The sequence below is a fragment of the Alexandromys fortis genome, unplaced genomic scaffold, assembly GCF_014885135.2.
Source record: "Alexandromys fortis isolate MF-2015 unplaced genomic scaffold, M_Fortis_MF-2015_v1.1 scaffold_50, whole genome shotgun sequence".
NCBI classification, from domain to species: Eukaryota; Metazoa; Chordata; class Mammalia; order Rodentia; family Cricetidae; genus Alexandromys; species Alexandromys fortis.
This window is the reverse complement of record NW_026067932.1, coordinates 9,528,185-9,541,798: the sequence shown is the minus strand read 5'-3', so window position 1 is coordinate 9,541,798 and position 13,614 is coordinate 9,528,185. Positions and strand designations below refer to the sequence as shown.

Here is a 13,614-nt window from a genome sequence, read left to right as displayed (position 1 = left end):
CCCCCCCCCCCCCCCCCCCCCGTGCCACTGTGAAAGTGTCCCTGCTTGGGAAGGTGACTTACTTGTCTGAGTTAGACTTGCCTCAGCACAGGAACCGTCCCATGTCCCTCACTCCACTACCTAAGGAGGTGAGGTACTTCCGCGGCAGGGGGCTTGATCTCGTGGGAGTCCTGCTTGTGGGCTAGAAGTGCTGAGTAGGTGTTTGAACTACAAAGTGGCAGGCATGATTATTTTTTCAGCTAGCCTAGAGAACACTGGAATTCATCTAGACACTTTCAGACAGGTATATGTGACTCTCTATGGGACATTTTAAATCTTAAAACAGAGGACAAAAGCTTTACATGGAGCAAGTAATTTTTTCATAGAGAGACAGCTTCGTTTCTCATTTAAACTTTGTTATGTTGATTTTGTGTTCTCTCTCTCTCTGTCTCTGTCTCTGTCTCTGTCTCTGTCTCTCTCTCTCCCATTCTGTACTTTGACTTGTTGGCATCTTTTCTGTTCTTGGCCATTCAGGAAGCTTTTATTTTACCTCTCAGTTGAATTATACAATGAGTCAGTGCAGGCTTTAAGTTGGTTTCAGAAGTGGGTTTGTGCTGAATAAATATGAATGTGGGGGGGTTGGTATGTGATAAAGACATATTAAGTGTGTGTTGGTATGGTTTACCAGTAACGACCAATTCTTACCGAACACTGGTGAACTGCTGTCTCTCAGTTTCTACCCATGTCTGTTCAGGGCTCTAAGAGCTGGAGAGATGGCAAGGAAATATGAGTCATGTTATTCTTAGGTATGCCATCTTGGCACCTTATAAGAACTATTGATTTTAAGTTTTTTTTAGTCAGTTTCACAGATGTATACAATACATACTATTGTTATTTATATTTGAGCCATTATCTGAACTGTAGCTCAGGTTGACTTGGAACTCATTTCTGTGGCCCAGACTGACCTCAAGCTTTTGGGCGATCTACTTGAGTACTGGGATTACAGGTGTAAGCCATCACATGTCAGTTGCAAGAGTGGTTTTTTGGGGGCAGTTTTACAGAATATATGTAAGATATATCCTTTGGTTGTTTGAAAAGCAGTTCTCCAACTGCAAAACAGTTCTGCGATTCAGCTTCTGTTCTGTTACAAGCCTTGTTCCAGGTAGTGTGTGAATCCTCACGATTGCTTGCTCATCTCTCTCTCTCTCTTTGGCCTTTTTAAGAGATGATCTGTCTATTTTTAATTTGTGTGCTTTGATGTTTTGCCTGCATGCTTGTCAGAGTGATGGTGTCTGATGCCCTGCGGCTGGTGACAGACGGCGGTGAGCTGCCGTGTGGGTGCTGAGAATTGAACCCGGCTCCTCTGGAAGAGCAGGCAGTGCTCTAACTGCTGAGCCACCTCTCCAACCCTCTTCATTTTGAGACAGGGTCTCCCTGTGTCATCCCAGCTGTCCTGGAACTCACTTTGTAGGTCATGCTGGTCTTGAACTCACAGAAATCTGTCTCTCCCGCCCTAGTACTAGGGTTAAAGGCTGTTGTCCACTGCCTCTTTTATTAAAAACCCGCTTATATATAATTTAGATGATTCTTCACACTTGAGTTGGTTGTTTTGATGGGGCTAGATATAACGTAGCAGAGGGCGCTTGGTGGAGTGCTAGTCACTCAGTCCTCCTCACTCTGGACACAGATGTATTTATCCTGTCAGCATTTTCTTAGTAAATATGCGGTGGTTTAAGAGTTGATTGTGTTAGTTCATCTGTTGACTTCATTTATTTATTTTTGAGCTAGGGTTTTATAAGAAGCTTGAAGTTTAGGCTTGAAGTTTTAATCCTCCCCCTCCACCCAGTACCGGGATTTCAGGCCCGCCTGTCATCACCCCTTCCATCCTTTAAGAGGGGGAGTTTGCTATTTTGCCCATGATGGCCTTGAACTCTGGTCTCTCTCCACCAGAGTAACAGACCACAGGTGCACATCCTCAGCTTTCAACATGCTTTGATGTATCCATGCTCCAAGTTCTAAGTAGATTTACTTTTTATATTTTTGGTTGTGAGCCTTGCGTTTAATGGCTGAGCCATCTTTTCTTTTTAAAAAGTCTCTGTGTGTGTGTGTGAGGGGGAGAGAGACAGAGACAGACAAAGAGAATGAGATTATGATCCTGAGAATCAAATTAGCTTCTCTGAGTCTCTGCATTTGAAAATTTCTATGAGATGTAGTAAAGATTTAGCACAAGAAGAAGACTTTGTTGTCCCCACTGTTATTTCTTTGGGCTTCAACACAGTTTTTACAAAGGTTTAGCTTGCCTTCCAGCTATGCCGAGCTTAAGGGCTGCAGACTTTGATGCTGTTTGACGATAGTCTGCCAGCATTGGCTGGCTGTTGAGTAGTGGCTGACTCATTGCCTGAACCTCGTCAGACTTCTGTCTGTGCAGTATCCAGAGTGCCAGAGTATTGTATGGTGGCCAGTTGCCCTTTCACTCCAAATTACCTAAGTCAAGCTTGTGAGTTCTTGGATGCAGTTTAGGTGGAAAGGTTCCAGTTGACACTAACAAAGTAAGATTTTTCTTAGATGCCAACTCTGTGTACTGTAGTGGCATTTCAATTGTATTTTAATAAATAAAGCTCGCCTGGGGATCGAGAAAGTAAAACAGCCCCATTGGCCAGCTTTTTAGAGTGTGTGTGTGTGTGTTTGTGGGCACATGGGTACCCTGTGTGGTCATGTAAGTGCGGATGCCTATGGGGGCTGGAAGCTAGAGGCCATTGTGTTTTCCCGAAGCTGTTATTACAGGCGGTTTGAGCTGCTTGATGTGGGCGTTGAGCAGAACACAGTTTTTATTGCACTCTAGAGGTAAACTTATATAAAGCTTATATATAAACTTATTATAAAATCAGGCAGGACAGTGTTTGGGGGAATATTAATTCTTATATTTCTGAGTACTTGTAAATCAGCTTAATAAAATAATGGTAGGGTAAAGTATGTAAATTACTGTAGCTTTGTTTTTCACCTGTATTCATAGGGTAGCTGCTGACTCCGCCCCTCATTCTTTACACTTTTGCCTGGGAATAGATTTTTTCTTGAGATGCAACAGCAAAAGAAAGTCATATATCTGCCTCCATCGTTGTACATCTCTAACATGCCCCACCTGAGACAATAGGAAGAGCACATTTGGAAAGTCTTCACGCCGCCATGATGTTTGTTTTCCCACAGTTCTGGGGATCAGACCAAAGACCTTGTGCATGGTAGGAGAGCGCTCTACCACTGAACTATACCCCAGCCCATTTCTTAAGACATATTGCTAAATTGCCCAACCTTAGTCTTGAACCATTAGTACTCTTGTGTTGTATGATGTTTTACTCTTTTTTTTTAAAAAAATTTATTTATTACGTATACAGTGTTCTGCCTGCTGCATGTTTTGCCTGCAGGCCAGAAGAGGGCACCAGACCCCATTATAGATGGTTTTGAGCCACCATGTGGTTGCTGGGAATTGAACTCAGGACCTCTGGAAGAACAGCCAGTGCTCTTAACCTCTGAACCATCTCTCCAGCCTGATGTTTTACTCTTTTGGCTTTTGGGGTACCCAGCTCCCAAATAAATCACACACAGAGGCTTATTCTTAGGAGTGTCCTGCCTTAGCTTGTCTTGTTTCTTGCCAGGTTTACTTAAGTTATCCTCTTTACCTTTTCCCTCTGGGTTTTTAATCTTTCTTATTTCTTTATATCTTTCTTTCTTACTCCATGGTTGATTGGGTGGCTGGTCCCTGATCTTCTCTGCCTCCTCCCTCCTCCTCTCTCCTTTTATCCTCTCTGCCTGCCAGCCCTGCCTGTCCTTGTCCCTGCCTCATTATTGGTCGTTCAGCTCTTTATTAGGACCATCTGGTGTTTTAGACAGGTAAGGAATCACAGCTTCACAGAGATAAACAAAAGTAATACACCTAAAAATAACTTTCCCAACATTCTTGCCTCACCTCTTGGATTACAGGTGTGGACCACCATACCCCGTGCACAGGAAGTTCATGTTGCCTTCTGTCTCATAATTGTCAGTGGGAGACTAAATGGATACCTTTAACTATTACAAGTTATTAAAAAATTGTATCCAGGCATGGTGGCATATGTCTTTAATCCTAGCACTCAGGAGACAGAGGGAATCAGATCTATCTTTGTGAGTTTGAAGCCAGCCTGGTCTACAGAGTGAATTCCAGGACAGCCAAGAAGCCCTGTCTTGAACCCCTCCCCCCAATGTTTACATTTGTCTGTAATCTTATATAGGTACTAGACTTTTTTCATGATACCTGCTAAATTAAAAAAGATCCCCGTTTAACCATGTAGTTTCTAGTAAACAGGTTTTTTCTTTCTCTTTTATTTATATTTGGGGGGGGGGGGGTTCGAGACAGGGTTTGTCTGTGTAACAGCCCTACCTGTCCTGGAACTAGCTCTTGTAGACCAGAGATCCACCTGCCTCTGCCTCCCGAGTGCTGGGATTAAAGGCGTGCCCCACCAGTTTCAGCTTTTCAAAAATTTGACATTAATGCCACAATTCTCATGGAGTTTCCTGTAACCCTAATGCTCGATGTTTTTAACTTTCGAAACCTTTTATTTGTCATCATCATCATCATCGTTCCTGTTGTTACTATTGTTGTTGTTGTTTATGTGTAGATCAGAGGACAGTTGTGGAGCTGATTCTCCCCTTTAACATTTATGTGGGTCCCGGGGGTTGACTTTAGTCTTCAGGGTTTGCAAGGCCAGGCTGTCACTGTCACCCTCAGCTGCTAAGTCATCTGACCGGCCCCAGGAAGTGCTTAATTTCAGAAGAAACTGTTCTGGGCTTTGAGATTCAGATCTTTAGGAAGTGTTATTTTGAAGCTCTTGAGGGTTGACTGGAACCTTTAGTTTCTCAGTATGTGGGAGACTCTCTCTTAAAGGAAAGTAAGTAGCCATTTGGGGTCAGATCCCCTGAATCATTCCTCCTGGTGTGTGTGGCCGCCCTTTATTCCATCAGCCCAAATGAATCATGGCTAGACCTGCTGTCAGCGGAGATGAAGATGTGTCATTCTGACGAGTGTCCCGGAAACCATGGCGACAGGTGGAGCTCATCATCCTCCTGTAGGAAGGGAGCAATGTCTGGGTTTGTGGTAAGATCTGCCACAGCACCGCTCATTCTGGAGACTAAAGAGATTGGAGTTCCATCTTGTGAGTCTGAGCCTTTGTCTACATGCGCGTATGCACACTGCGTGTGTGCCTGGCGTCCGAGGATCAGAAGAGGACATTGGATCCTCTGGGGCTGGCGTTCCAGGTGGTTGTGAGCAGCCCTGTTGGAACTGGGTTCTCTGCAAGAGCACCAAGTGCTTGCTGTCTATTAACCATTGAGCCAGGTCTCTAGCCCCAAGCACCTTTGTAAGACATGGGCATGATTCAGAGAACAGCAGTAAATGCTTGCTAAGACTGTGAACTTAAGCTCCATAAGCAGTACCTGTGAAGGATCTCCGGGCTTTATACCATTCCTCACACAGAACCATTCATTCTCTTGTGACTGAGTTGAATCCTCTCATGGATCTATCCATTGCATTCCTCTTCCCCCTCCCCCTTCCACTCCTTCCCTTCCTCCCCTCCTCCCTCTTTCTATTCTTCCCTCCCTCCTTCCCTCCCTCTCTTCTTCCCTCCTTTTCCCTCTCTCCTTCCCTGCCTTCCTCTCTCTCTCCTTCACTTCCTCTCTCCCTCCCTCCCCCTTCTTTTTTGTCATCTTGTCTTACACAGGGTCTCTTCAGGGTATGTGCTTAGGGTGAGATTCTTAAGTGGTGGGGCTGTAGGGTGTGTGAGCTGCTTCTGTTTTAGTAGATCACACCATGGTGTCTCCCACCGCTACCACCATTTCTACTTTGGCTGGTAGTGTGTGCATGTTCACTCTGTTTGCACACTAGTTCACATTCATGCTTGGTCTCCAGGGTAGATCAGATTATCGAGTGTCTTAGAGCATCTCACACTTGATTGTGTATGCAAATCACCAGGGATATTAACAAAAGTGCAGTTTCTGATTTCTGTCCCTTCCCCCGCCCCCTCAGCAGGGTTTCACTATCTATCCCCGGCTGTCCTGGAGCTTACTCTGTAGACCAGCCTGGCCTCAAAGTCAAGGAGATCTGCTGCCTTTGCCTCCAGAGTGCTGGGATTAGAGATGTGCGCCACCATACCCGCTTCTCTCTACTTAAGTCATCTGTATCTGTGCCTGGTTGTGCAGGCTCATGATCCCAGCTACTCTGGAGAATGAGGCAGGAGGATTACATATTCAAGGTCTGCCCAGGCAACTGAGACTCTGCCTTAAAATGAAAAAGTACAACCATGTGGGATGGAATCTCAGAGGGCGAGTGCTTACACAGCATGTACGAAGCCCTATGCTCAGTCCTCAGTGCCACAGAAATAAAAGCATTCAAATTGCCTGTAGTAGCTGAAATAGCATAAACGGCACACGCCTAGTCACTGTTCTGTTGCTGTGAAGAACACCATGACCAAGGCAGCTCTATAAGAAAAGCAGTTAATGGCGGGCTTGCTCACATTCCAGAGGGTTAGTCTGTTATTTTCAGGGCAGGGCAGCATGGCAGCACTCAGGCAGGCGTGGTGCTGGAGCAGCTGATCTGCAGGCAGCAGGTAAAGAGACACACTGGCCTGACTTGGGCCTTTGAAATCTCAAAGTTCATCCCACCAGTGACACACCTCCTCCAACAAGGCCAGTCCTACCCGCTGACAGCTCATGAGCTGGGGGCTCAGCATCCAGATCTAGGCGCCTATACGGGCATCCTCATCCAGACAACCAGCGCATATATACTTTCTATGTCTTTTATATTGTTACGTTTAAGTGGCTAAGAGAATTTATTTATTTTGGTGCCGAAACTTGAGACAAGCACAGTTTAATTCTGAGTCCTTGCCATAGCCATCGGAGCCAGCACTTCTCTTCTCTGCCTTTGATAGAAAGAGGTCTCGCTGTAGCCTAGACTGGTGTCTGTCTTTTGGCAATCCTCTACCGTGGCCTCTTTGGTGCTGCGACTGCGGGACTGCACCACTGTGTCCAACAGACGCCATCACTTCATTCCTTCACTGTATCTATCCACTGTAGAACTTCAGAGGCCGCTGAAGACCTCACATGGGCTTCCGTTACACGGAGCATAAAAAATAAAAACACTTTTTATCTAAGATAGCTTGCAAAACGTTTCTACATCTTGTTTGTTTTGTTTTTGATGCAGGATCTCACCTTGTAGTCTTGGCATACTTGGAACTCAGTGTATAGACCAGGCTGGCTTTAACCTCACAGAGACAGCCCTGCCTCTGCCTCCTGAGTGCTGTGGTTAAAGGTGTGCACCACCACATCTGGCTTCTGCGCTGTATTTTTATTAAAAAAAAAACAACGAAAAAACACTTGTATGTCACAAAACTGATCTGTGTCCAACTCAGAGTATAGCTCCTGTGCATGTATGAAAATCAGTGTAAGTGTGGTTAATCAAAGTTTTAAATCTTCTTTTTCATTGCAGATTGAATCCCTCTCTAGAACTTGTGAATGTTTCTTACCAGCGGGAGCGTTCCCTGTACAGCGAAGCCAATGGCTTAACTTCGGGGAGCGCTGGGGCAGTTGTTTCTGCTATGCTTGGTGGAACTTGAGTTTGGAGGACACAGGGCTTTCTGTGATGACAACATGACTCACAGCAAAGGAAGATCTGTCACCTGCAAGACGAGTGGCAGCCCCGATAGTGGAGGAGGTTTTGTCAATTGGACTTTAAATCTAAACACCATTCAGTCTGACAAGTTTTTGAACTTACTTCTAAGCATGGTGCCCGTCATCTACCAGAAGAACCAGGATGACAGGCATAAGAAAGCGAATGGCCTTTGGCAGGACGGGCTGTCGGGCGGAGCACAGACCTTCAGCAAGAGGTCAGAGCCACATCTGGACTACCACGAGTTCTCGGAGCAGGCCTTCCATGGCAGTGGCGGTGGGCATGCGCCAGCCAGCTGCAGCCCCAAGTACGACGACTACGCCAGCTATAGCTACTGCGATGGAAGGGAGGCTTCGGAAACCACCGCCATGCTGCAGGACGAAGATCTGTCCAGTGAGGGCGATGATGTTATTGTGGAAACAAACCGGAAGCTCCCGAAGGAGTCCAGCGGCGTCATGGCTCTGCAGATTCTCGTGCCGTTTCTGCTGGCCGGGTTTGGAACAGTTTCTGCCGGCATGGTTTTGGACATAGTACAGGTGAGTTTTCATCTTCAGTTTCGCACACTGAGTGTGTGCCAGCGCTCGTGTGTGCCAGAGGCCAATCGTGGGTGTCTTCCTGTGGTGGGGTCTCTCAGTTCTATCTGGAACTGATGGACTCAGCTGGCAGCCAGTGACGCTCTAGGGGTCCGGCCTGCCTCTGCCTCCTCAGCATTGGGGTTATACGCATGCCACCGTGCTTGGCTCTCCGGGTTTTTAATTGATTGATTGATTCGTTACTTTGAAACAGGAATTTCCACATCATCCTGGCTCTTCTGGAATTTACTGTGTGGACCAGGCTGGCCTTGAACTCACAGATACCCAGCTGCCTTTGACTCTGCCTCCCAAGTGCTGGGGTTAAAGGCATATGACATCACGTTCTTTTTTAAAACATAGGTTCTGAGTGTTGAATCTGGGCCCTTACGCTTACTCAGCCAAGCCCTTCCTCTCCTCCCTTCTCCCCTCCCCTTCTTTCTCTTTTCCTTTCCTCCTCCATTTTCCCCTCTTTCAATAGGGTCTCACTCTACACCTTTGAACTTGCAGTCTTTCCTGCCTTAGCGCCTTCCCCGAGTGCACACATCTGGCTTGACTTCACGTTTTCTTATTCAGATGCTTTGCATAGGATAACATCTTTTGCAGTGCTGAGAGTGGACCATCACGTGTGGCAGGAGCCTGAGCCGTATCCCCAACGGTCAAGCATTATCTTAGATTCGACGTATTCCTTGCAAATAAAGTAACTCTTTTACAAACCCCAAAATAAGCCAAGTAAAAGAAAAGCCCAGTCAGCAAGCAGTATTTTGAAATAGTTTAAAGAAAATTTCCATATGCTCATTGAAATGTGTTCAAACATTGTAGTACTAAAATAAGGACGAACTTCTGTTCCTCATCTCCACACCCAAACTGCTGCTCCTTTGTCTTCACCCTCCCTCCACCTCCTCCACCTCCTCCACCTCCTCCACCTCCTCCACCTCCTCCACCTCCTCCACCTCCTCCACCTCCTCCACCTCTGCCCCTGCCTCCATTTGTGTGTGGTTCTGGAGATGGTGCCCACGGCCTCCTGTATGTCAGGCAGGTTCTCAGTCCCCCAGTGCCCAACACAGTTTTTTTTTTTTTTTTGCGTTTGTATTATTGTATTTAAGACAGGGAAGCAAAGCCAGGCAGGGTATTGCACACCCTAATCCCTGTTCTCAGGAGCCCAGCCTGGTCTACTTACTGAGTTTTAGGCCAGCCAGGGCACAGGGTGAGACCCTGTCTCAGTGACAGAAAAGGAGAAGCAACCTTGGAAGCAGAAGTGGGGTCTTTAGAGATGTCCTGGTTCTAAAGAGCGGCTGTTCCTCTTGTCCCCAGCACTGGGAGGTGTTCAGGAACGTGACAGAAGTGTTCATTCTAGTCCCTGCGCTGCTTGGCCTCAAAGGGAACCTGGAAATGACCTTGGCGTCCCGACTCTCCACCGCAGTAAGTTTGTGTGCCGCCTATTCCTCCCTTAGAAGAGTCTGTGTGACAGGCGGGTTGCTTTCCTCCATCTGGTGAGTTTCTGGACCTCGGAGTTGTGGGAAATAGTTTTGACTGATACGGCTCCCTGAAAATTCTTGGGGTTCTCTCATGTGGGAATGTAGACCTGCCTCTGTTGATTCCAGGCCACACTGGCCGTGTTTATTAGTGTGCGATGCATTGTATGTGGGTGTGGTTGGTAGAGTCGAAATTAGAATCCCGTGTATTCTCTTCTCCAATCTGACCTATTAAAATATATACTGCTGACCTTTTCATATCAGTTAATCAACATTATATACTTTATTGGCTCTATTTTTTTTTAAAGATAGGGTCTCAGATTTGCTATGTAGACCAGGTTGGCCTTGAACTCACAAGAGATCCTCCTAGCTCTGCCTTCTAAGTGCTGGAATTAAAGGCATGTGCCAATACACAGGGCTACATCTTTTTATAGTATATAACCCCACAATTTCATTTATCATCTACCGTTGGAGATATAAACATAGGGACGGGGGAATGGCTGAGATGTTGAGAGCACTTCCTGGGGGGACTAGGTTTCCGTTTCTACCATAACTCCAGTTCCAGGAGATCCGATGCCTTCTTCTGGCCTCCAGGCACCAAGCATGTGGTGTGCATACATGAGGCAAACACTTGGAAATAAAAAAGTATTTTTTTTAGATAAGTGTCACTCTGTAGCCCTGGCTGGCCTGGGATTCTTTATGTAGCCCAAACTGGTCTTAAACTCAGAGATCTTCCTGCCTCTGGCTCCCAAGAGCTGGGATTGAAGATATGCACCAGCATTCCTGGCATGACAGTTAATATGAGTGAATGAGAGACAGGCATGAAGCTGACGTAAATCTGGAGTTAGAAGCAACATAGAGCAGACCAAGGTGTTAGAACTGCTTTATCTAGTGGTTCACTTAAAGCTCAGCTGAGACTGCCTGCTTGCCAAGCATGGCTTCACTCGGTACCTGAAGCGGGACAACCTGGACAAATACCCGAAACAACGGGTCATTGCTCTTAGCAACCTGCTGATCGCCATTGTGTGCTTCCGTAAAATCTCGCTTGCTTGCCCGCCCCGCCTTGTGGTTTTAGTGTGTAAAACTGGGGGCCGGAGAGATGGCTCAGCTGTTAAAGGCTAGCTAGGCTCACAACCGAAAATACAAGAGATTACAGACTGGACCTGGGACCGGAGCCTTTCAGGAACTGTCCTGGCTTCCGTCCGCCGGTGCCGCCTCCTCCCTCCACTCTCATGGGTGCCAGAGTGCTTATTCCAGAGATCCCCATGGCAGATCATTTCAGCTACCAACGGGGGAGGGGAGAATTAGTGCAGGTCACGTGGTGAAGGCTGACTTGGGAGGGCGGCTGCAGATCACGCCTGTGGAGATCTCGGATCCCTACACGGAGCTCATCCTTCTGAGCAGGCGCTGTGCAAACTGGAAGCTGAGCAAGGGCAGGGAGTCACACCAGGATCTGAGAGGAGGAGACCATTCTGCAAATGTCATTTAATCAGATTGATAATTTTTTTAATTAAAAAATTTATGTATATGAATATTTTGCTTGACTGTATACGTGTGTGCCTAGTGCCCCCAGAGGCCTGAAGAGGGCCTCAGATTCCTTGGAATTGCAGTTGTAAATGATTGTGAGCAGTCGCGTGGGTGCTGGGAATTTAACTGCTTTCTCTGCCAGCGCAGCAAGTACTCTCAACTGCTGAGACATCCCTCCAGTCCCAATATCAGCTCTCCATACGACGCATTCTAATTAGGGATTTGCTGTTGTTTTGATTTGTTTTTCAGACAGGGTCTCTACTGCCTGACTGTCCTAGAACTCACTACGTAGAACTCGGAGAGATCGGCCTGCTTCTGGCTCCCGATTGCTGGGAACAAAGGCTCTTGCCACCACCGCCTGGCAATTATTTTTCTCTTAAGATCTGAAAGTTCAACCTAACATTTAGAATTCATGATTTTCCTCCGGCGAGGCCACACCTCCTAATCCTTCTAACCTTTTCAAATAGTGCCATTCCCTGGTGACTAAGCATTCAAATATGAGTCTAAAAGCAAGACAACAAAACCCCAGAGAGGTAGAGCTAGGCGCGGGGGTGGGTGGCTGCAAGCACTTAGGAGGCTGAAGCAGAAAGGCAGCCGGTGGCACATGACAGGTTCTAGTCCAGCTTGGGTGGCATCATCAGATCCTGTCTCATGGTAACCAACCATGGTGGCACAGGCCTTTAATACCAGCCCTCGGGCGACAGCAGCAGGTGGATTTTATGAGTTCAAAGCTAGCCTGGTCTACATAGATGTTCCAGGACAGCCATAGTGAGACCCTATCTCAAAAAAAGGAAGAAAAGAAGGAAAACCAGCCAACCTCTTCACACACCTCCTCACCACAATGATGATAGAAAACCAATATGTAAGAGGAACTGTACATTTATCTAAAGGTATTACTTGGACAGAAGGTCCTTAATCTTGTACTCTGTACAACAGTGCTGGCATCGTAGAACCTGCTAATAGCCAGTCGCTGTTTGCAGAGATAGCAATTATTTTTCTGGAAACTTCTGGAATAAAAAGTGTGCTTCTTTCGCGGTGTGAGATGACTAAAGTCTGTTATTCCAGTTGTGAGAAGATGCTGACCTGGTACTGATACATGAGTATAAATTCATGCTCTTCTTCCTACTCTGTGTTTTCAGACCCAAGGTTTAAGGGTCCGTTCTTTTCTCAAGTCATGACATGATATAATAAATACATTTAAAACTCTTAAGGTCAAAAAAAAAAAATAAGTTACAGGGGCTGGGAAGATAGCCCAGTGGACAGAGTGGCTGCCTTGCAAGTGTGGGGATCTGTGTGTGGTCCAGCACCTGATGCTTACAAAAGCCAGAGGTGGCGCTACATGGTTGTCATCCCAGTACTGGGGAGGCAGAGACAGGTGCAGGCCTGTGAGACAGCTGGGCTGGAAAACTAAGGGGAGGACACCTGGGGTGCCATCTGCACCAGCTTGTATGCACAATACAGATGTGCACCCACACACACAAAAATCGTGCATACACCGCACAACACTATTTTTAAAAACAATTGAATAATGAAATTCTGATAAATGGTTAAATTTTAAATTTACTGCTTATTCATTACTCCACATTAAATACCTTATTATTTAATCGTGACCTTGACTGATATGCTGAATTTGGGTGCAGCTGCTGGATCACCTGGCACCCAGCTGGAATGTGTGTTTGTTGTATCCCCAGCCTTTGCTTTTTAAGAAGGAAAAGCACAAAGCATATGTGGGTTATTTTTTTTTTTAAGCTGTGGCTTTGAGGAAGACCATGAGGATTGTCTAGACCTGAGTCCAGGAGGCGTCTTCCAGGAGAAACTGAGGGAGAGGTCTTGGAAGCGTTGGAGGAGGAAGACTGTGTTACTGGAAGGGAGCTGAGAGGCGGCTCCCGCTTCACTTGAGCAAAGCGAACTTTGTTCTGATAAATACGGCTACGTGCACAAGCACTGAAGCAACTTGGTCCCTTTGCTGGGAGTGACGTTTTGGTTCAGTTACCTCAGAGAAATTGATCGAGAAGTATTTGTTGTTCTTGAGCCTTGTCCAGCATTGTTTAGACTCATAATGGATTAGCTGTGCCGTTCTGTTTTAAATAGGCCCTGCTGTAGGGAATCCAGTTTAAAAAAATATATTTTAAATAAAATTTTCTGTCTTTAATCCACATGTTAATATTGTCTCATAAAGGTGAATCTAGTCTCTTTAGGGGGTGGGTATCAAGGCAGTGTGCTGGCTAGTTTTATGTCAATTTGACATAAGCTAGAGTTATCTGAAAGAAGGGAACCTCTGTGTATGCGTGTGTGAGTGTCTGTAAGGAGGCATGCCATGTGTATGTGGCATGCATGTGTATGTGGCATGCGTATGTATGTGTATGTGTCTGTG

At 46.2% G+C, this 13,614-nt stretch overlaps 1 protein-coding gene across 3 annotated transcripts in view; it reads left to right on the top strand.

Moving 5' to 3' along the window:
* Slc41a2 (solute carrier family 41 member 2) overlaps window positions 1-13,614 on the top strand; it is a 70,371-nt gene that overhangs the window by 12,007 nt on the left and 44,750 nt on the right. For 2 of the 3 annotated variants that reach the window (XM_050145591.1, XM_050145592.1), the window contains exons 2-3: window positions 7,490-8,205; window positions 9,553-9,660. In XM_050145591.1, coding sequence (XP_050001548.1) covers window positions 7,651-8,205; window positions 9,553-9,660 — 663 coding nt within the window. In that variant the 5' untranslated portion in view covers window positions 7,490-7,650. Of the gene's footprint in view, window positions 1-41; window positions 129-7,489; window positions 8,206-9,552; window positions 9,661-13,614 lie in introns of those variants that run through there. The other variant, XM_050145593.1, reaches the window with a different exon arrangement.